At 39.1% G+C, this 20,916-nt stretch overlaps 1 protein-coding gene across 2 annotated transcripts in view; it reads right to left on the reverse strand.

Annotated features, from left to right (window-relative positions):
- Window positions 1–1,715: 1,715 nt before the first annotated feature.
- The window catches only part of SDAD1 (SDA1 domain containing 1), a 37,210-nt gene continuing 18,009 nt past the window's right edge, over window positions 1,716–20,916 (reverse strand). For both annotated transcript variants that reach the window (XM_004430845.3, XM_087434440.1), the window contains 11 exons: window positions 20,740–20,797; window positions 19,564–19,622; window positions 12,544–12,620; window positions 11,154–11,251; window positions 10,721–10,797; window positions 9,991–10,120; window positions 7,987–8,081; window positions 7,661–7,851; window positions 7,469–7,553; window positions 6,456–6,617; window positions 1,716–2,588 (listed from right to left, as the gene is read on the reverse strand). In XM_004430845.3, coding sequence (XP_004430902.1) covers window positions 2,541–2,588; window positions 6,456–6,617; window positions 7,469–7,553; window positions 7,661–7,851; window positions 7,987–8,081; window positions 9,991–10,120; window positions 10,721–10,797; window positions 11,154–11,251; window positions 12,544–12,620; window positions 19,564–19,622; window positions 20,740–20,797 — 1,080 coding nt within the window. In that variant the 3' untranslated portion in view covers window positions 1,716–2,540. The remainder of the gene's footprint in view (window positions 2,589–6,455; window positions 6,618–7,468; window positions 7,554–7,660; window positions 7,852–7,986; window positions 8,082–9,990; window positions 10,121–10,720; window positions 10,798–11,153; window positions 11,252–12,543; window positions 12,621–19,563; window positions 19,623–20,739; window positions 20,798–20,916) is intronic.

A 20,916-nucleotide genomic window follows, 5' to 3' on the forward strand; every position in this document is an offset into this window, starting at 1 on the left:
ATTAAACCATGTCTATAAATATTTGCTGAGTATCCACATACTGGGCACTGACTAGCACTGGAGATACAGCAGAGCACAGACTCTGCCTTTTGTGGAGCTTATTTTCTAATGAAACTTGCTAAGATCACGTACAGTCACTTAACAACAGGGACACATTCTGAGAAATGTGTTGTTAGGCAATTCTGTCGTTGTGCAAACATCATAGAGTGTACTTACACAAACCTAGATGGTATAGTCTATTATACACCTAGGCTATATGGTACTAACCGTATGGGACCACCGTCATATATGCTGCCTGTCACTGACCAAAATATCATTACGTGGTGCATGACTACACATAATATGTCAGCATTCCAGATTTACACATCATTTTATACATATTATGATCTTGGACAATATGAGTTCATCCCTGAACTGGATCCATTCTCAGTGCTGACAAAAATTTGAAACTGAAAAGATAAAGCTTAGACCCTGGTGACTCCCTCAAGGTAAAACTTACCCTGAAAGATCACTCTGCCTTTGCTGGTAGCATCCAACCTTGTGAGGATCTGATCTTCAAATTTAGAGTAAAACAGAAAATATTCTCAAGAGAAGATTTATAACATAAGAAAAGGAATCAGACAGAGATAAGATACTATGGGATTAAAGAAATAAAACAGAGTTAAGACTGAACCTTTTTAAGCCAGATATTTTTCTATCTTGCATATAAACCTCACTTAAAAGGAGGGTGAAGCCAGAGTAGAAGAATAGGAGTCAGAACACAGATCGGACTTTGGCCTCTTGGCATCTAAGTGGGGTGGGAAAGTCTAGGGGAAGGATGAAACTTCCAGGCTCCATCACAATTCACTCAGCAAAGCTGTGGACCATAGCTGCCATGCCATTTTGAGTTTTATTTACCTCTCTCTGAAGCTAGACCCATGAGGAGACACCCAGTTCAAAAATGCAGAAAGAAAAGAGAGCAGTTTCAGGTCTGAAACATTCAAATGTGCATCAGACACTCCCTGTGAAACACTGAAGTTGCTGGGGTTGACTCTGAGAGCTCCCCTCACTAGGCCAGTGCAATTTAATCATTAAACCTCGGGGCCGGCCCCATGGCTTAGCGGTTAAGTGCGCGCGCTCTGCTGCTGGCGGCCCGGGTTCGGATCCAGGGTGCTCACCAATGCGCCGCTTGTCAGGCCATGCTATGGCAGCGTCCCATATAAAGTGGAGGAAGAGAGGCACAGATGTCAGTCCAGGGCCAGTCTTCCTCAGCAAAAAGAGGAGGATTGGCATGGATGTTAGCTCAGGGCTGATTTCTGCACACACACACACACACAAAATCATTAAACCTCAAGGTTTTCACAACTAATCCCCAGTGACCACGAGCATCTTAGAGAAAGTCATGAAGTTTCATTCAAATAAAACCGAAGTTGAATTCCGAAAGTGAACAGAAGATACTGGAAAAGGAACAAGAATAGTGGTTTTGGAAGCTGTTTTCTAATTCTGAGTGGACAGAAAATTGCCTTTCACTCTAATTTAAAGACAAAGCAATTTTCTCATCTACCACAGTATTATCTGAGAAATCTGAGGCAAAAGGCACCAAACTACCTCCAAATGCAACAACCTGCAAACAGAGAGACGGACCATGGCTCTCAGGTCCCCTGAAATCTACTCAAGCATGCCTAGGGAAGGGACACCAACACACCAACACGCACCACTCAACCCACACAAGAGTACCTAGTTGACATTAGAAACCGTTTATTGAGACCAGGCAAACAGTGGGCTGAAAAGACTTCAGGGTGAAGGAAGGCTGAGGAAACCAATCTGATTTCTTTTTCCTCTGTGTTAGAGTGGGCAGCCCAAATGGACTAAAGACACTTCAAGATTACTCTTTACACTTAAGGCAATTTAAAAAGCGAGGTCTTAACCAAAAAGCCTGTACCTGGCATTCAAAAAAATATTTAAATCATTCAAAAAAATATTTAAATCTTTTGGATAGACTAAAAGAGCTAATCTGTCTACCCAAAATCTGTACAGCAGGGACCTGTTTTCAGCAGGTAAGCCTATTTATAAGTAAGAACCTCTTACTCTTGTAACATTGTCCCATTTAGTTTTTAGAGAATATGTAACTCCCATCTTCTGCAGAGTTAGTCTGTAAGGCCTCAGAGACCCCACAGAAATGGAGAACTATTTACACTGCATTATAAATACACATGTACACACTTGCTCCCCCATCCCCCAAACAGGCTGTGAATGTCTTGAGTGAAGGGTTATGGCTCATTCATTTTTATATCTACAGTGACAACTAGTAGGCACACAACAATTTTTTTTTGCATAAATTCTAAATGAAAATGATTTTATAACACCACTACTGTTTACATTTCAAACATTCCCACCATTACCCAAAATAAAAAACATCAAATTGCTACCAAGTTTACTGTATTTTTCACAAAATAGTGCTTCTGGACTTTTTAATGTTAACAAACATTCTTGATTTACTAATTTTCAAAATAATGACACAAATTTAGCTTTCTCTTTGGAATAGAAAACTTGCTTGGAGGTTACTTCATTCTTTTTCTCTTTTTTAAAAGTGCATCTCGTAGTGCCAGCTGGAAGATAAGAAAAAATATCTAAACATGGTAACTCTTGGGTACCTCATTATAGTAATTTGATTATATGGAAGTGTACCAAAATGGAATCACTAAGTCAATAAATCATCCTGAAAAACTACAAATAGTGAAATACTCTATAACAGATCAAATCTGTATCTAGACTTGGGCCTCCTCACTGCTGGGAAAATAGCCAAATCTCTTGACTGCTGTTCCCATGTCATGGGACAAAAGCTCAAAACACAAACAGATGCTAAATGCAGAGACTGGAGCACCGTCTGTCTCTAGGCATGGTACTTCTCTGATCTAGACAGCTCTTAATATTTTAGAGTTGTGAGTAGGGCACATGATCTAAATTAAAGCCAAGAGGAAAACAGATTTTTCTTCACAATCACTTTTTCCAAGATCACATATACTCCATCAAATATGGCATATATGGACCATTTAAAAATTTGTAAATGGCATTCAGCATTTGTGCAGACTTAAGATAACTCTATAATATACAATTTGGAACACAGAAAAATGTTTCCTTGTTTGCAGATTTTCAAATGGGTTTGTTTAATACCATAAATGAACTAAGAAAATTTTACAATAAGTAAATGCTAACACTTATCCTTTATGATGGCTCAAATATGAAGAAATTAAATCAAAACCCTGACAATTGTGGCTTAAGACAAAAATATTTATTCTAGTTAATATGGGCTAATTTGAAAGTTATTTATTTTGTGTTGGATGTATGTAAGATGAAATGAAAGCAGTGAATTATATGTTCTACTTGGATTGGTTCCAGGCTGTAATCCCCTCTAGTCCTCTAACCATAGGAGCCGGGTTCCTAAATTTGAAGATGAAGAATTTAAGATCTAGAGAAAAAGAAGACTGCAGAACCAATGTTTAAATGGAAACTATGAAAGCCCTTATAAAGTTTTACAGCTCTCAAAAGAAAATAAACAGAATATTAAATAAAAGATAATAAAGAATAAACCAAATTAAAAAAAAAAATAACCAGGGTCAATGTATACATCTTAAGTGTGTGATGGATACTATTCTAGTAATTCCCAAGCACCACTCTTTGATTCCTAGAAACTTTTAAAGATCTCTAGCTTTTGAATTTTCACAAGATATGTGCTAATATTTTCGCTTTGTTAAAGCATTTTCTAGAGTGGAAGTTGCCTGGCTCTACATCTAAATGTTCAAACTTTTTGGATACTATGATTTTAAGTTATTGACTCCTTGCCTATAGCTCATATCTGGGTCTTGATATGTCTTTGCAGAGAGGCAGAAAAGCTGGGATACTTAAAGTAGAAAAAAATTAACAAATTCATTTTAATCTAATTTGCATGGCTAAGGAGGTATTTCTCAGATTCATCTATGTCCTATTTTCTCCCGTAAAATAGGTTTAATCACAGTACCTGTTCATCTTGTCATATATTGATTAAATGAGTTAAAAAATGGAAAGCTCTAGAATAAATAAGCCACATGGTAAGAACTGTGTGTTAGCTAATAATGTTATAACCTACAGGGTTACATGGATTTAATTCCACTCATTAAACTTTGTAACAAAACACAGACTACTCTCAGACATATATCTCAGTTCCCTTCCCCCTTCAAATGCCACCAGTGGAACATAAGAAAACAGGTATAGTCCCTCTCCTTTCCTTCATCTTTTTAAAGGCTTCACCGCAAGATCCTCCTCTCATTCTCTATCATGGGCTTTCCCTTCCTTTTCTAGTCTCACTTCTTTTTGGGGACACTCTATAGTTCAACGTCTAATACAGTAGCCAAGAGCTACATGTGGCTGTTGGGCATTTGACATGTGGCAAGCCCAAACTGAGATGTGCTGCAGGTCTAAAACACACACTGGATTTCAATTAGTTCAAAAATAAAAATGTAAAGTGTCTAATAATTTTTATATTGATTACATGTTGAAATGATACTATTTTGGATATATTGGGTTAAATAAAATATATTACTAAAATTAATTTCACCTCTCTCTTTTTACTTTTTTATTTTAAAATTATATAAGTAGTTCACATTATATTTCTACTGGGCAGTGCTGGTCTAGAGTGAAGCAGAAAACAGATAAAATCAGGAACCTAGGGTCAAGTTTTATAATGAACAGACCTCGAAGAAAATACAGGGCAAGAAAACATCTAGCAATTCTGATTAATTTCATATTCCAAAAGGCAAGAAAATTGGAGAATAATGAAAAAGCATTCTTGAACCAAAAGTGCATATGTCCAATGAACTCTTAATTTACTCTTAAATAAAAAATTCTTTAATCTCTGAGAGAGATGTTTTATGACTCAAGAGGTGCTGACAAGAAACAAAGCAAGGCTTCTCTATCATGCCAAAAAAGGCATGCTAAAAACACAGAAGTAGGGAGTGGGGGACCACTCTTAGCTGAAATGTAGCAAGGTTCTAAAACTTCATCATAAAGCAAGGCCTGCCAACTGGGTGATTACTATTTCCTCAACCAGAAAATCTTATAAAGGGCTGGTGAAGGATAAACTAACGTATTTAATCAATTCAACTATGAATTTAAATTGAATTGGCAAAATGCAGAGTATTTAAAATTTTAAATGGCACTTTTCCTTTCATCTCAATTTCAACGATTTCTATTCAAAATGCTGTCACTTTATTATTTACATAATGTTGTTGAACACAGTACAGAACTAGAAAGATTAAATAAACAGATAGGTAGACTTTAAATGGTACCTTACTTCAGTTAACACGGACTCACTTGGTTCCCACACAGACAGAGCACTGTCTGGAGAGCCGGCCGTTACATTCAGGCCTGGCAGGCTCATCTTGGCCAGCAATTTAGGAACACTGGTTCAGAATGTGGGACTACTTTACCCTGATCTGACTTCCTAGAGATTCTTCAGAATACATTTAGATACACTCTGGTACACTATCAGTAGAGGAAGATATAAAAATGTAAATTTGTTCTACTATAATGAATTACTGAAATAAGTAAGGCAACAGAGCAACACAGGACTACCTATCAAAGACGGAAAATGGATAAAAAGAAATCCCAAAGGCCTGTAAACATAAAGGCTTTGCAAAAGGGCACATACAGGAAGGATAAGGCCAACAACAGAACTGCTTAGTTTGCAGTGCTTCCTGAAACTGTTTCTGAGATAGTGCCACACATAATTATTGCTTTTTGGAAAAGTAGCAGGCATTGTAATAAGCACTAAAAAATTGTTATTCAGGTAATTTTGATATTATATTTCAAAGATGCAATGTCAAAGCACTTTAGCATAGGAATGGATGACAGAGATCACCTAGTTTGCACTCCTGTATTTATAGAGGAGAAAAATGGACTCCCCTGAATTACTGAATCTTATTACTGAAATTCAGTAATACTGAGATTCAGAAATACTGAATCGTATTACTGAATCTCAACCAAGTCAGGTCTAGGATTTACATATCCTGACCACTTTCTACCTCTCCATGCTCTCTAATAATGCTCCACATTAATCCTAAAACACACATAATACAGGGTCTTTAGAAGGCACAACTCCACCTCAAAGGTAAAGAATTCTTAGGGGCCAGCCAGGTGGTGTAGTGGTTAAGTTCGCACACTCCACTTTGGCAGCCTGGGATTTGCGGGTTCGGATCTTGGGCATGGACCTACACACTGCTCATCAAGCCAGAGGACAATGTCACGGTGTCCCATATGCAAAGTAGAGGAAGACTGCCACAGATGTTAGCCCAGGTACAATCTTCCTCAAAAAAAGAGGAGGATTGGCAACAGATGTTAGCTCAGGGCCAATCTTCCTTGCCAAAAAAAAAGAATTCTCAGAATGACAATACTATTCTAGCCAGCCAAGCTTCAGCCAAGTTCAGCCAAGTTGAACTCACCTGCTTTTCTCGGAAGGAACGCTTATTTTTTGACCGGACATTATGGCTATACCGCATCATCATAAAGTTCTTCTGTTTTTTCTTCTCTTTATTTGTGGAGCTGGAAAATGGATTCATTTTGGTTTTCTTCCTCACAAATTCTTTTCGGTCTATCTTTCCAGCCTATCAGCACAAAAAGATTGATATTTCTTCTTAAACAACACCCTTCAGGAGTTATCTAATCAACATACACGTTTCCTCTGTGCCAGGAGCTCTACTGAATGCAAAGGACACAACGATGGATGGAACACAGACCTCGCTCCCCAGCGACTCAGTCCAGAGGAGAAATGACCATGATGTATTGCAATGGGGCAAGGGAGCTCAGTGGAAGAAAAGGTCATAATTCAGGTTGGTGAGGTCAGAGGAGGTTCCTAGAAAGGGGGACCCCTGAGCTGTTTTGTGCAGGATGAAAGCAGGGAGGAGGAGGAGAAGAGTGGAGCATTTCAGGAAGTAGGGATAGTACATGCAAAGGGGTGGAGGAGAAAGAACATGGGTTTTTAAACTTATCTAAACAGGTTTCAGTACAAATGAAATGCAGACAGTGATGTTAAGCCAGTATGGGATGGTACTTAAAACAAGTAAAGGTATAGAAAATGAAGTTGGAAATGTAGGCAGTTGGAAATGTGCAATCACAAACAGCCACAGCACTTGCCAGAGGCTTTCATCAGTGACTGTAAACATTCCCTTGCTTTTCTAATAGCTTTGATAAATGTACTGAGCTTCCTTGACATAGAACATGTCCTAGTGCTGTGTTCTATATATCTTGTTTCGGATGGTGGTTACATGGTTATCTAGTTATTAAAACTCATCTAACTGAACACCTATTATCTGTGCATTTTATTCTACGTTAATTATACCTTTATTTAAAACATCAAAATAAAATACTGCCCTTCTGTGGCTATCCAAGTTCTGGGGCATATTTCATTTTATTTACTTTCTGTTCAAAGAACTAGAGAACCATGTTCCTCACTCACCATTGCAGTTGCTAGTCTTGTCTCCTTGTCAGACTTTGGCTTTTTATGAAGGCGTTCAATGTCCCGAAGAGAAAGTAACTCGCCCCTAGGGTGAAGGAAAAAATATAATATGAAACAAGGGTGGAATTCTTTCCCCTAATACTTTCATTACCATGTGAGCTGACTGAAGACCTGGTGGATGTGCCACTTTACCTGGGCTCCTCATCACTGTCTATTTCAATGTATTTCCTCTTTTGGGCTTTCCCGGGGGCAGCATCGAGTTCTTTCCTCATCTGGGCCATGCGGATTTTCTGGAAGTCTTCCTGAGTTAAAACTCGGCTAGTGCTGATGGCTGCAGCTTTGGCTTTCCGCTCCTCCATGGGCATGCTGTTCAGCTTCCTGGACTTGAAAGCACACGATAAAGGTTTAAATGGCTACTAGCTCAAGTGGGAGCTTAATCCCCCAATAAGGTCCAGCATAAATTAAGTATTAATAACCATCAGAGTGATGCACATGTAAAAGGAAATTTTAAGACTTACGATTTCTTGCTGTTCTTCATCAGAAGAGTGGTGCACGTCAACCCACTCACCATCAGCATCTGCCTCCTCACTGAGACTGGTACTTTCCCACCCCTCTGTGTGAAAAAAAGCATGCTGTTAGTACTACCACTTTATGCTGAGTACTCACAGTAAGCTGAGGTAAATCAAGCAAAAGAAAAGTTCGGTAATGAATCTCAAACAGATGCTCTAGTGACCAAGAATTGAGCAACAGTTATTGTTAAATAAGCTTAACACTTAAATTAATTTAAGGAATGGGGAATAAGCACTGACCAAGTATCTATCACGAGCCAAAACTTTACAATCACTTCCTCTAACCTCATGACTCGGCAGAAGAGGAACAGGTTCTCAAAGTCAAGTAACCTGCCCCAAGCCACACTGCCAGAAATGCAGCTTACACTGAAATCATGAAACGCATGTCTGACTCTAGAGCCCATGTTCTTTCTACCAAACCAATGCATCTGTCAAAACTGCAAATACATGGACAAAGAGAATAGATCAGTAGTTACCAGAGGGGAAGGGGGTTGGGGTTCAGGCATAAGGGGTAAAGGGGCACATACATACGGTGACTGACAAATAATAATGTACAACTGAAATTTCACGATGTTATAAACTACTGTGACACCAATTAAAAAAAACTGTACTTGTACTTTTATCTTGGCCATATAGCAAATATCTAACTTGTCTTAGCATATTGATACATGTTTGAGAAAACTAGTTAGAAATAAGTCATTCAGAGAACTGAGGTAGAAGATTTCGGATGTGAACGAACCTTGTAGACATCTCAATAAAGAGGTATTAGAGGTCCTAATGGAGCCACCACAGTAAGCTTTCAAAATCAGAGACTTGCAATCTTTCAGTTGTTCCCCATGTTCTATGACAGTGTCCCAGCTCTTTGGTATGGTATACACACAACCACTCATTGGCCCCAACTCTATCCCTAGTCTCATATCTTGCTAAGCCTCACTCTGTATCCTACATTCAAAACGTATCCTAAATCTTTCAGGATTTTGCTCATAGTTTGCCTGGAAAGTCTCCATTATTCTGCCATTCCTCACTCAACATTCAAGATACAGCTCATGGGCCAACATCTTCTTGAAGCCTTTCTGAACCTCTGAGGTGGACCTGACCTCTCCTGCCCTTATGCCCCACTCCAATCATAAATCCTGTTAATGCTTTATTAGCTATTTATGAAAGGTCCTCAAAGGCAGGAATGATATCATTCATCTTTACTTTGACAGTGGTCAGCTCATAGCTAACGCTTAAGAAAGCTTTGTTGATGGGCCGGCCCCGTGGCTTAGTGGTTAAGTGCATACGCTCCACTGCTGGCGGCCCAGGTTCAGATCCCGGGCACGCACCGACGCACCGCCTCTCCGGCCATCCTGAGGCCGTGTCCCACGTACAGCAACTAGAAGGATGTGCAACTATGACATACAACTATCTACTGGGGCTTTAGGGGAAAAATAAATAAATAAAAACAAAAAAAAGAAAAAAGAACCATTGCTTCAAAAAAAAGAAAGCTTTGTTGAAATAATGAATGAATGAACAGGAAGAAGACAGGACCCTAGCAACCAATGCAATAAATGCTAACCCTGGAAATCAGAATGGAGTTCCTCAAGCATTTTTCAACAAGTTCAACAAGCATTCTCCTTCAACAAGAGACTTTGGAGGATTGCTAAGGACTAATCCTCATCATTTTGTCTAGGCAACAAAAACCATTATCTTTCCCAAGTGCCAAACAGCAGGCCTTGATAAGAGGCAGCCCACTTGGAAGGATATGAAAAGGCATCTCCTACACTAGAATTTAAGTTCCCCAAGAACAGAAACCATGCCCGTTTGACCCCGCGTTGCTTGTAACAGTGCTTGGCACGTAGTCATTGCTCAGTAAATATCTGCTGAATGAACATTTAAACAGCATAAAGATTTCAAGGTCAATACAGATATACGAGTGATTTTTGTCCTGAATAATGGTGAAATAAAATGAACCTTCATCGTTTTCAGCATTCTTTTCTTCTTTTTCAACTTCCAAAATTTCTGCTCCTGGAATGTAATCTTTAGCATCTAATTCTCCATATTCTTGCACTCTTGCTTCTATGGAGGCCTCTGTAGGTTTACCCTAAAGGAAAGGAAACTGTTTTAATAAGGTGCTTATGTCGCAAAATATTATTCATGAAAAGGATTCTCTAGGATTATGAATTTAGAAGGGAAAAATCACAAAAAATGGAAATAAATGACAAAAACAGTTCACTTATGTCTTGGGTCAAAGTAAATCCCCCAGCCAGAACTCTGCCCACTATTTTCTTGCTTTCTTCTGATCCAGATCAGGAAACTGGCAGTTACTAGACAATAATTGTTCTGACTCTTAAGTCTTGAGATCACCACCTCTCTTTCTGTTACATACATCTCTCTTCCCTCCTAACTCAAAAGAGGTGGTATCCGGCTGGGGAATAGCCTGTTCAATACTGGCATCAGCTAATGACTTGAAACAGCCTACTAGGTCTATAAGACTCAGCCATCACCAAAGAGCATGTACCAACTATAAAATATTTAAGGCAATGGTATTCAATCAATTGTATTCTGAGCTTAAAGAATAAAACTACGTGTACCACCAACAGTCATAATGGAAGCACCACAAATACTAAAACTCAAACTGTAGAAAGTTACTCTCACCTTCTGAGACCATACCTTTAGATCAACATACGTATGCTTCACCTACCCGGAATTTCTTCTGCAACATCTGAGGATTCAGTGTTCGGAAGAGCTGAATCAAAGTTCTAGCAGACATCATCACATCTGTAAAATAATACCTTTAATTAGAAACTTCAGAGCAAAGAGTCTATTGAGGTAAAAATGAGTCACTCTAGGGCTGGCCCAGCAGCATAGTGGTTAAGTTCAGCATGCTCCGCTTCAGGGGCCTGGATTTGCAGGTTCAACTCCCAGGCATGGACCTACACCACTCATCAAGCCATGCTGCGGAGGCATCCCACATACAAAATAGAGGAAGATGGGCCAGATGTTAGCTCAGGGCCACTCTTCCTCAAGCAAAAAGAGGAAGATTTTGGCAATAGGTGTTAGATCAGGGCTAATCTTTCTCATCAAAAAAAATGAGTCACTCTATATGCTTTGGTCTACCAAGAATAACAACTTACTCTTATCTTTGTGGGTTTTATACTGAGCCAGATCTTGGAGAAGTTCTTCAGTCATGGCTAGAGGACATCGAGCTGTTATCTCTTTTATAGCATTGATTCTAGAAAAGGAAAAATGAATTAAGAAAACCAAAAGAGCAATTTCATGTGGTTCAACCCAAAGTTTCCTAAAAAGACTACATCAAAAGGAATATAAGTTGGGTTTATAGGGGTTAGGTCTCTAAAACCGCAGCATAGTAGAGAACGTGAAGGTGGGAATAAAATAGGCTTAAAGGGCTTTTATTCTAGACAGTTTATAGCAATTTCCTCTACTAGTGGAGTAAGGAACAATGTCTTCTCTGTAAAGTAAATCATGGCAGCATTTCTTTCCCAACTCTAAGGGGGAAACAGTACGACGTCAAATAAGAAAAGTTAAAGGTCTCTAGGGCTGTTACACCAGCAATATTTTCCAAAGGAGATAAAAAAGCATCTATTCAGCATAGCAGGACAGATTAGACAATCCTTAAACCAGTGCTCACACTTATTAAGTATTTTTGGGCCCCGTGGCTTAGTGGTTAAGTGTGCGCACTCCGCTGCTGGCAGCCCGGGGTTCGGATCCCGGGCACCCACCGACGCACCACTTCTCTGGCCATGCTGAGGCCACGTCCCACGTACAGCAACTAGAAGGATGTGCAGCTATGACATACAACTATCTACTGGGGCTTTGTGGAAAAAATAAATAAATAAAATTATAAAAAAAAGTATTTTTGAATTAATCAAAAGGGCCACTGGGATTAAAGAGTAACTCAATAACAAATCATTTGTTCCAGGGGAAGATATGAATTCAGGGTAGGAGATAGGAGAAAAACAATTAGATTGCCAAACAATCATTCATTTGAAAGAGTTAAGCTAATAAAAAAACAAAGTGTTCATTAGAAGGAGAAATATCTTTTCTCCAGCTCCCTCCTCAAAATTCTGACCAATAAAATAAAAATACTAAGCCTACTGAGAAGACAGAAGTATATTTTAAACTGCTTTTCAGGGCCGGCCCAGGGGTATAGTGGTTAAGTTTGTGGGCTCCTGTTGGCAGCCCGGGATTCGCCAGTTCGGATCCCTGGTGGGGACCTATGCACCACTCTTCAAGCCATGCTGAGGCAGCATCCCACATAGAGCAACTGGAAGGATGTACAACTATGCCACACAACTATCTACTGGGGCTTTGAGGAGAAAAAGGGAAAAAAGGAGGAAGACTGGACACAGATGTTAGCTCTGGGCCAATCTTCCTCAAAAACAAAAAACAAAAAACTGCTTTTCTAGAGGCCACATTGTCAGCTGAAATCTTATATCTTGGTAACATAAAGCAAACCTGGTACGTTAAAAACATATCCACTGCCTCCAGCCACATTCTACATACCCTACTGTCATGACTTCCCCAGAGTTCTTGTCAGTAACAAAATTGTTGGCCACAGTCATGAGCAATGACTGAATGATCTGAATGGAAATAAAAGAAAAGACATGAGTACTGGTAAAATGTTTGTACCTACTCAAACACTTGAGGATGAAGGGACAATATTATTGACAATGGAAAAACAGCCCTCCACTTTCGGTTTGGAAGTTGGAAGCAATCACGATTGAGGAAGACAGAGATAAAAATATTTCACTGTGGGTTTCAGTCTTCTTCTTGACTATTCTCAGATTAAATTTTGCTCTCTTTTATTTTTCAATATAGATTAAAAAAAATTGCTTTGACTCAGGATAATCCAATACTATTTTAATCAAAGAAAGGAATTATCAGCTTTGAAAAATAATCACTATAAATTTACTAATATTCTTGACCTCCCCATCATAAAATCTGGCAATTAAACAAAATCTACAACTTGTCCAAAACAAACTACTTTCTATAGTAAATTTTCTTCAGTTTCTGTAACTGAACTTCGGTGGATATCTCTTTAAGATTTAGTGTCTCTCATCATGGCGGAGTGAGCTTCTCCCATTGAAGTCTCCCCCTCTAAGACACAACAAAAAAGACATTCATATTCCAACAGAAGCTATTCACACAACACAGGGGACATCTGAGGCACCCAGGCAGCTGTACACCCAAGGACTGAGGTGCTAGCAACTCCAGAGTAAGTGGAAGGAGCTGCTTCGGCTCGACCTGTGTGCAGGCTCCAGCTGACTTGGCACCAGCAACTTCAGCCCACCACCCTCCAGTTCCAGCTTCTTTGGCCCAGTGGTACTCCAGTTCCTCCTTTTTCGGCCCAGCACACTCCAGTTCCAGCTTCTTTGGCCCGGCACACTCCAGTTCCAGCTTCTTTGGCCCAGCGGCACTTCAGCTGCAGCTGATTCAACCCACCTGCACCCGAGCCCCAGCTGCTTCGGCCTAGCTGCGCTCCAGCACCAGCTGTTTCCACACTTCCCCCCAGCAGTCTCCACTCAGCCACACCACATATCAGCCAGGGGCCGACAAGAGTGCCCACAGATTGAGGTGGTCCAGAATACACAGCCCTTGACCCCCACCCAGTGGCAGCAAGAGGAAACTGCGACCATATATTTTCACTATGAGGAAAGGTAAGCCAACACCAACAGGCACCGTGCAAAAATATATTAAATCTCCACACCAAAAGGAAAATGACAAGCACCCAGAAGTCAACCCAGAAAGCACAGAAATGTATAACCTTAACGACAGAGAATTCAAAACAGCCATCATAAAGAAGATTAAAGAAATACAAGAAAATACAGACAGACAATTCAGTGAAATCAGGAGTTTCTTCACAAAAGAGATTGAAACTATAAAAAAAACCAATCAGAAATCTTAGAGATGAAAAACACAATAGAGGAGATAAAGACAAATCTGGAAGCCTGACAATATGGAGGAAAGAATTAGCAATATTGAGGACAGCAATGCAGAAGTGCTCCAGATGGAGGAAGAAAGAGAACTTAGACTAAAAAAAAATGAAGAAACTCTCCGAGAGATATCTGACTCAACTAGGAAATCCAACATAAGGATTACAGGTATTCCAGAGGGCAAAGAGAGGGAAAAAGGAGCAGAGAACTTGTTCAAAGAAATAATATCTGAGAACTTCCTGGGGAAGGAGCTGGAAATATCAGTGAATGAAATTAATAGATCTCCTAAATATATCAACACGAAAAGACCCTCTCCAAGGCATATAGTAGTAAGGCTGGCAAAAGTCAATGACAAAGAAAAAATATTAAGGGCAGCTAGACAAAAAAAAAAAAAAATAATAACATACAAAGGATTTCCTATCAGGCTCTCAGCCGATTTCTCGACAGAAACTTTACAGGCTAGGAGAGAGTGGAATGATATATTCAAAATTCTAAAGGACAAAAACTTTCAGCCAAGAATACTCTATCCAGCAAAAATATCCTTCAGATATGATGGAGAAATAAGAACTATCCCAGATAAACAAAAGCTAAGGGAGTTAATTGCCATTGGACCCCCACTCCAAGAAGTGCTCAAGAAGGCCCTCATCCCTGAGGAAAAAAAGAGAAAAGGGATTCAAAGTTTTGAACAGGGAGGAAAATAGGTCAGCAAAACCAGAAAAATTGCAGTCCTCTATCAAAATAGATTAGCAAACACTTAATTATAAAACCAAAGATCAAGGGAAGGCAAGCACCAAGCATAAATATAACTTCATCATGTTAAACACGAACTCACAAAACAAGAAGGAATAAGATGTGACAACAATAACTTAGAAGGGGAAGAGAAAAGGGATTGAATCGACTTAGTCTAAGGGAATAAGAGGCCATCAAAAAATGGACTATCACATCCACGAGATTTTTTATACAAACCTCATGGTAACCACTAATCAAATAATCAAAACAGAATCACACACGATAAAGAAAGAGAAAACTAAGAGAACCCCCATACAGAACTACGAAACTGCATTGGTAGTCCGAAACACATGGGACGAGAAACAAAAGAAATGCAAAAGAACCAGAAAAAGAGTGATAAAATAACAACAACAAGCCCCCATATATCAATAATTACCCTAAATGTAAATGGACTGAACTCTCCAATCAAAAGACACAGAGTGGTGGGATGGATTAAAAAATAAGACCCAACGATATGCTGCATCCATAGCTCTAAAGACAAACACAGGCTCAGAGTGAAAGGATGGAAGACAATACTCCAAGCTAATGGCAAACAAAAGACAGCAGGGGTTACCATACTTATATCAGACAAAGGTGACTTCAAGATAAAACAGGTAATGAGAGACAAAGAGGGGCATTATATAATGATAAAAGGGACACTCCACCAAGAAGACATATCACTTTTAAATATATACGCACCCAATACAGAAGCACCAAGGTACATAAAGCAACTATTAACAAACCTAAAAGGAGATATTAACAACAACACAATAATAGTAGGGGATCTTAACACCCTACTCTCATCAATGGACAGATCATCCAGACAGAAAATAAATAAGGAAATAATGGATCTAAATGAAAAACTAGATGAGATGGACTTAATAGACATATACAGAGCACTCCATCCAAACACAGCAGATTACACATTCTTCTCAAGCACGCATGGAACATTCTCAAGAATAGACCATATGTTGGGAAACAAGGCATGCTTATATAAATTTAAGAAGATTGAAATTATAACAAGCATCTTTTCAGACCATAATGCCATGAAGTTAGAAATCAACTACAAGGAAAAAACCGGGAAAGTGACAAAGCCGTGGAGACTCAACAACACACTACTAAACCACCAATGGATCATTGATGAAATTAAAGGAGAAATCAAAGCATATCTGGAGACATATGAAAATGAAAATACACTGTACCAACTCATATGTGATGCAGCAAAAGCGGTCCTGAGAGGGAAACTCATAGCAGTACAGGCCCACCTTAACAAACAAGAAAAAGCCCAAATAAGCAACCTCAAACTACACCTAACAGAATTAGAAAAGGAAGAACAAACAAAGCCTAAAGTCAGCAGAAGGAGGGAAATAATAAAAATCAGAGCAGAAATAAATGAAATTGAAATTAAAAAAACAGTAGAAAGGATCAATGAAACAAAGAGCTGGTTCTTTGAGAAGATAAACAAAATTGACAAACCCTTAGCCAGACTCACCAAGAAAAAAAGAGAGAAGGCTCAAATAAATAAAATTAGAAAGGAAAAAGGAGAAATTACAACAGACACCACAGAAATACAAAAGATTATAAGAGAATACTATGAAAAAGTGTATGCCAACAAATTGGATAATCTAGAAGAAATGGATAAATTCCTAGACTCATACACCCTCCCAAAACTGAATCGAGAAGAAATAGAGAACCTGAATAGACCAATCACAAGTAAAGAGATTGAAACAGTAATCAAAAACCTCCCAAAAAATAAAAGTTCAGGACCAGATGGCTTCTCTGGAGAATTTTACCAAAGATTCAAAGCAGACTTAATACCTATCCTTCTCAAACTATTCAAAAAAATAGAGGAAGATGGAACACTTCCCAACACATTCTACAAGGTCAACATCACCCTGATACCAAAGCCGGGAAAAGATAATACTAAGAAGGAAAACTACAGACCAATATCCCTGATGAACATAGATGCAAAAATCCTCAACAAAACATTGGCAAACCGAATACAGCAATACATTAAAAAGATCATACACCAAGTGGGATTTATACCAGGGACACAGGGATGGTTCAACATCCGCAAATCAATCAATGTAATACACCACATTAACAAAACGAGGAATAAAAACCATATGATCATCTCAATAGACACACAGAAGGCTTTTGACAAGATCCAACATCGATTTATGATAAAAACTCTCAACAAAATGGGTATAGAAGGAAAGTACCTTAACGTAATAAAGGCCATATATGACAAACCCACAGCCAACATCATACTCAATGGGGAAAAACTGAAAGCCATCCCTATGAAAACAGGGACAAGACAAGGGTGCCCACTCTCACCACTCTTATTCAACACAGTACTGGAGGTTCTGGCCAGAGCAATTAGGCAAGAAAAAGGAAGAAAAAGAATCCAAATAGGCAACAAAGAAGTGAAACTCTCGCTGTTTGCAGATGACATGATCTTATATATAGAAAACCCTAAAGAATCCATTGGAAGGGCCGGCCACGTGGCTTAGCAGTTGAGTGCATGCGCTCCGCTACTGGCGGCCTGGGGTTCGGATCCCGGGTGCGCACTGACACACCGCTTCTCCGGCCATGCTGAGGCCGCGTTCCACGTACAACAACTGGAAGGATGTGCAACTATGACATACAGCTATCTACTGGGGCTTTGGGGAAAAAAAGGAGGAGGATTGGCAATAGATGTTAGCTCAGAGCCGGTCTTCCTCAGCAAAAAAGAGGAGGATTGGCATTGGATGTTAGCTCAGGGCTGATCTTCCTCACAAAAAAAAAAAAAAAAAGAATCCATTGGAAAACTATTAGAAATAATCAACAACCACAGCCAAGTGGCAGGGTACAAAATCAACTTACAGAAATCAGTTGCATTTCTATACACCAACGACAAACTAACAGAAAGAGAATTCAAGAAGACAATCCCATTTACAATTGCAACAAAAAGAATAAAATATCTAGGAGTAAATTTAACCAAGGAAGTGAAAGACCTATACAATGAAAACTATAAGACATTATTGAGCAAAATCAATGATGACATAAAGAAATGGAAAAATATTCCATGCACTTGGATTGGAAGAATAAACATAGTTAAAATGCCCATACTACCTAAAGCAATCTACAGATTCAATGCAATCCCAATCAGAATCCCAAGGACATTCTTCACAGAAATAGAACAAAGAATACTAACATTCATATGGGGCAACAAAAGACCCCGTATAGCTAAAGCAATCCTGAAAAAGAAGAACAAGGCTGGAGGCATCACAATCCCCGACTTCAAAACGTACTACAAAGCGATAGTAATTAAAACAGCATGGTACTGGTACAAAAACAGACACACAGATCCATGGAACAGAATTGAAAGTCCAGAAATAAAACCTCATATCTATGGGCAGCTAATCTTTGACAAAGGAGCTAAGGACATACAGTGGAGAAAGGAAAGTCTCTTCAATAAATGGTGCTGGGAAAACTGGACAGCCACTTGCAAAAGAATGAAAGTAGACCACCTTCTTTTGCCACACACAAAAATTAACTCAAAATGGATCAAAGACCTGAAGGTGAGACCTGAAACTATAAAACTCCTGGAGGAAAATATAGGTAGTACACTACTCGCCATCAGCCATAAAGGGATCTTATTGAATTCCATGTCTACTCAGACAAGAGAAACAAAAGAAAAAATAAACAAGTGGGACTTCATCAGATTAAAGAGCTTCTACAAGGCAAGTGAAACCAGGATCAAAATGAATAGGGAACCCACCAGCTGGGAAAAAATATTTGCAAACCGTATATCTGACAAGGGATTAATCTCCATAATATATAAAGAACTCACACAACTGAATAACAAAAAAGCAAACAACCCAATCAAAAAAATGGGCAGAGGAAATGACCAGACACTTCTCCAAAGAAGATATACAGATGGCCAATAGGCACATGAAAAGATGTTCAACATCACTAGTCATCAGGGAAATGCAAATCAAAACCACACTAAGATATCACCTTACACCCGTTAGAAGGGCTATAATCACCAAGACAAAAAGCAACAAATGCTGGAGAGGCTGTGGAGAAACAGGAACCCTAATCCACTGCTGGTAGGAATGCAAACTGGTGCAGCCTCTATGGAAAACAGTATGGAGATTCCTCAAAAAATTAAAAATAGAACTACCTTATGATCCAGCTATCCCACTACTGGGTATCTACCCAATGAACCTGAACTCAACAATCCAAAGAGGCTTATGCACCCCTATGTTCATCGCAGCATTATTCACTATAGCCAAGACACAGAAGCAACCCAAGTGTCCCCCACTGATGACCGGATAAAGAAGATGTGGTATATATATACCACAAAATACTACTCAGCCATAAAGAAAGACAAAAATCTTCCCATTTGCAACAACATGGACGGACCTGGAGGGTATTATGTTAAGTGAAATAAGCCAGAAAGAGAAAGACAAACAGGGCATGATTTCACTCATATGTGGAAGATAAACCAACACACACACAGATAGAACTGTTTGGTGTTTACCAGGGGCTAGGGGGGTGGGGTGGGGGGTGGGCACGAGGGGTGGAGGGATGCACTTATATGGTGACTGATAAACAATAATGTACAACAAAAATTTCACACACACAAAAAAATGTTACCAAAAAAAAAGAAAAAAAAAAAGAGTTTGTGTCTCTTTTGCTCACTTTATTAAAAAAAAAAAGGGGGGAGGGGGGACGGACAGTAACCTCTGTGGGAAAAGTCACCATGATATACTTAACACTGGCACTTTTATGCATGCATTAGATCCAGACAGAAGTAAGGTTTGAGAGTTCTCACCTCTGGGGGTACTAAGTGATGAGATGCTTGTGCAGCAAAAAGAAGGATCTTTGTTACTTCTAAAAACATAAGAGATTAGAAAGGTCACAGTCAGTTTATCACTCTGCCTCTTAGGACTACAGCACACAAGCAAGCACATGCTGGCCTTAATGCTATTGCTGCTTACTCCACCTGGAACACCCAACTCCCAGATATCTGTATGGCTCACCCCTCACTTCCTTCAGGTCCCTGCTCAATTGCTGCCTTATCAAAACGTCTTTCCTGACCACATAATCTAAAATAGACCCCGCCCCAGCACTCTCTATTATCCTTACTCTGCTTCCTTTTTCTTCACAATCCTTATCTTTACCTAGTCATATTACATACAACACTGTCTAGATCTCCCTCTGGAATGTAAGGACTTTGCTTTACGTTCACCACAGAATTCTTGGTGTCTAACGCAGTGTCCAGCATAGCAATTACTAAATAAATGAATAAATACAAACATACAAAAATACACACACTCTCCCTTCAAAGGGGCAGTATATACAAAGAAAAAGGCCTTTGGCAAAAGAAAGAAGTGAGGTGAATTCTAATTTGTCATTTATTTGCTGAGTGACCCTGGTCTTGTCTTGTCTTTCTTTCTTTCTTTCTACACCTCGCAGGATTGAAGTGAGGATTAGAGGAGATGATGTATGTAAAGCATTTAGCACAGTACTTGGCTCATGTTAGATGTTCAATAAATGTTCCCTTCCTTCCTACCACGGTTCAAGGTCAAAGGGGAAAAACAACTATCTCTTATTTCGTGCTTTTATGTTGTTTTTAATTGATAATACACATGAGGACAATGAAAGCAGCAAGATGAAATCCTAATATCTATTACAAAGTTACTAAAAGATCAAACTTCTTTTATAGAATTTTCTACATGAGTATTTATGGTATTACAAAAAGACCTGCTTTGAGAAACCAATTTTTGTTTTTTGTTTTTCCCAAAAATAATTGCTTCTTAAAGTTGATGAGCAGAACAATTAACCCATGGCAGACTCTGGAAAGAAAATATAAGGGTTTCTCTCCCCTTCTTTGATGCAGAACACACTTCACTCCTAACTTGGTCTTTAATAATTCCAGAACAAAAGACTTTGGATGGTTATTCTAACCTCAAAGCCATCCAAGAAACATGACAAGTGGGAGGCTTACCTCTTTGGTGGGGCTGCAGAAATCTTTGCACAAACGGATAGAAGTTGAAGAGAAAAAGCTGTGGAAAGAAGAATGCACTGACTTTAATATTTATGTAACTGAAGCTGTAGAGTTTCATATCTCCATAATGTAATTATATCACCAAACTCAACTAATTGGGAATCATTTTTTACTTTT

This window comes from Ceratotherium simum, chromosome 8 (assembly GCF_057802395.1).
Source record: "Ceratotherium simum simum isolate JZ-2026a chromosome 8, ASM5780239v1, whole genome shotgun sequence".
NCBI lineage: Eukaryota > Metazoa > Chordata > Mammalia > Perissodactyla > Rhinocerotidae > Ceratotherium > Ceratotherium simum.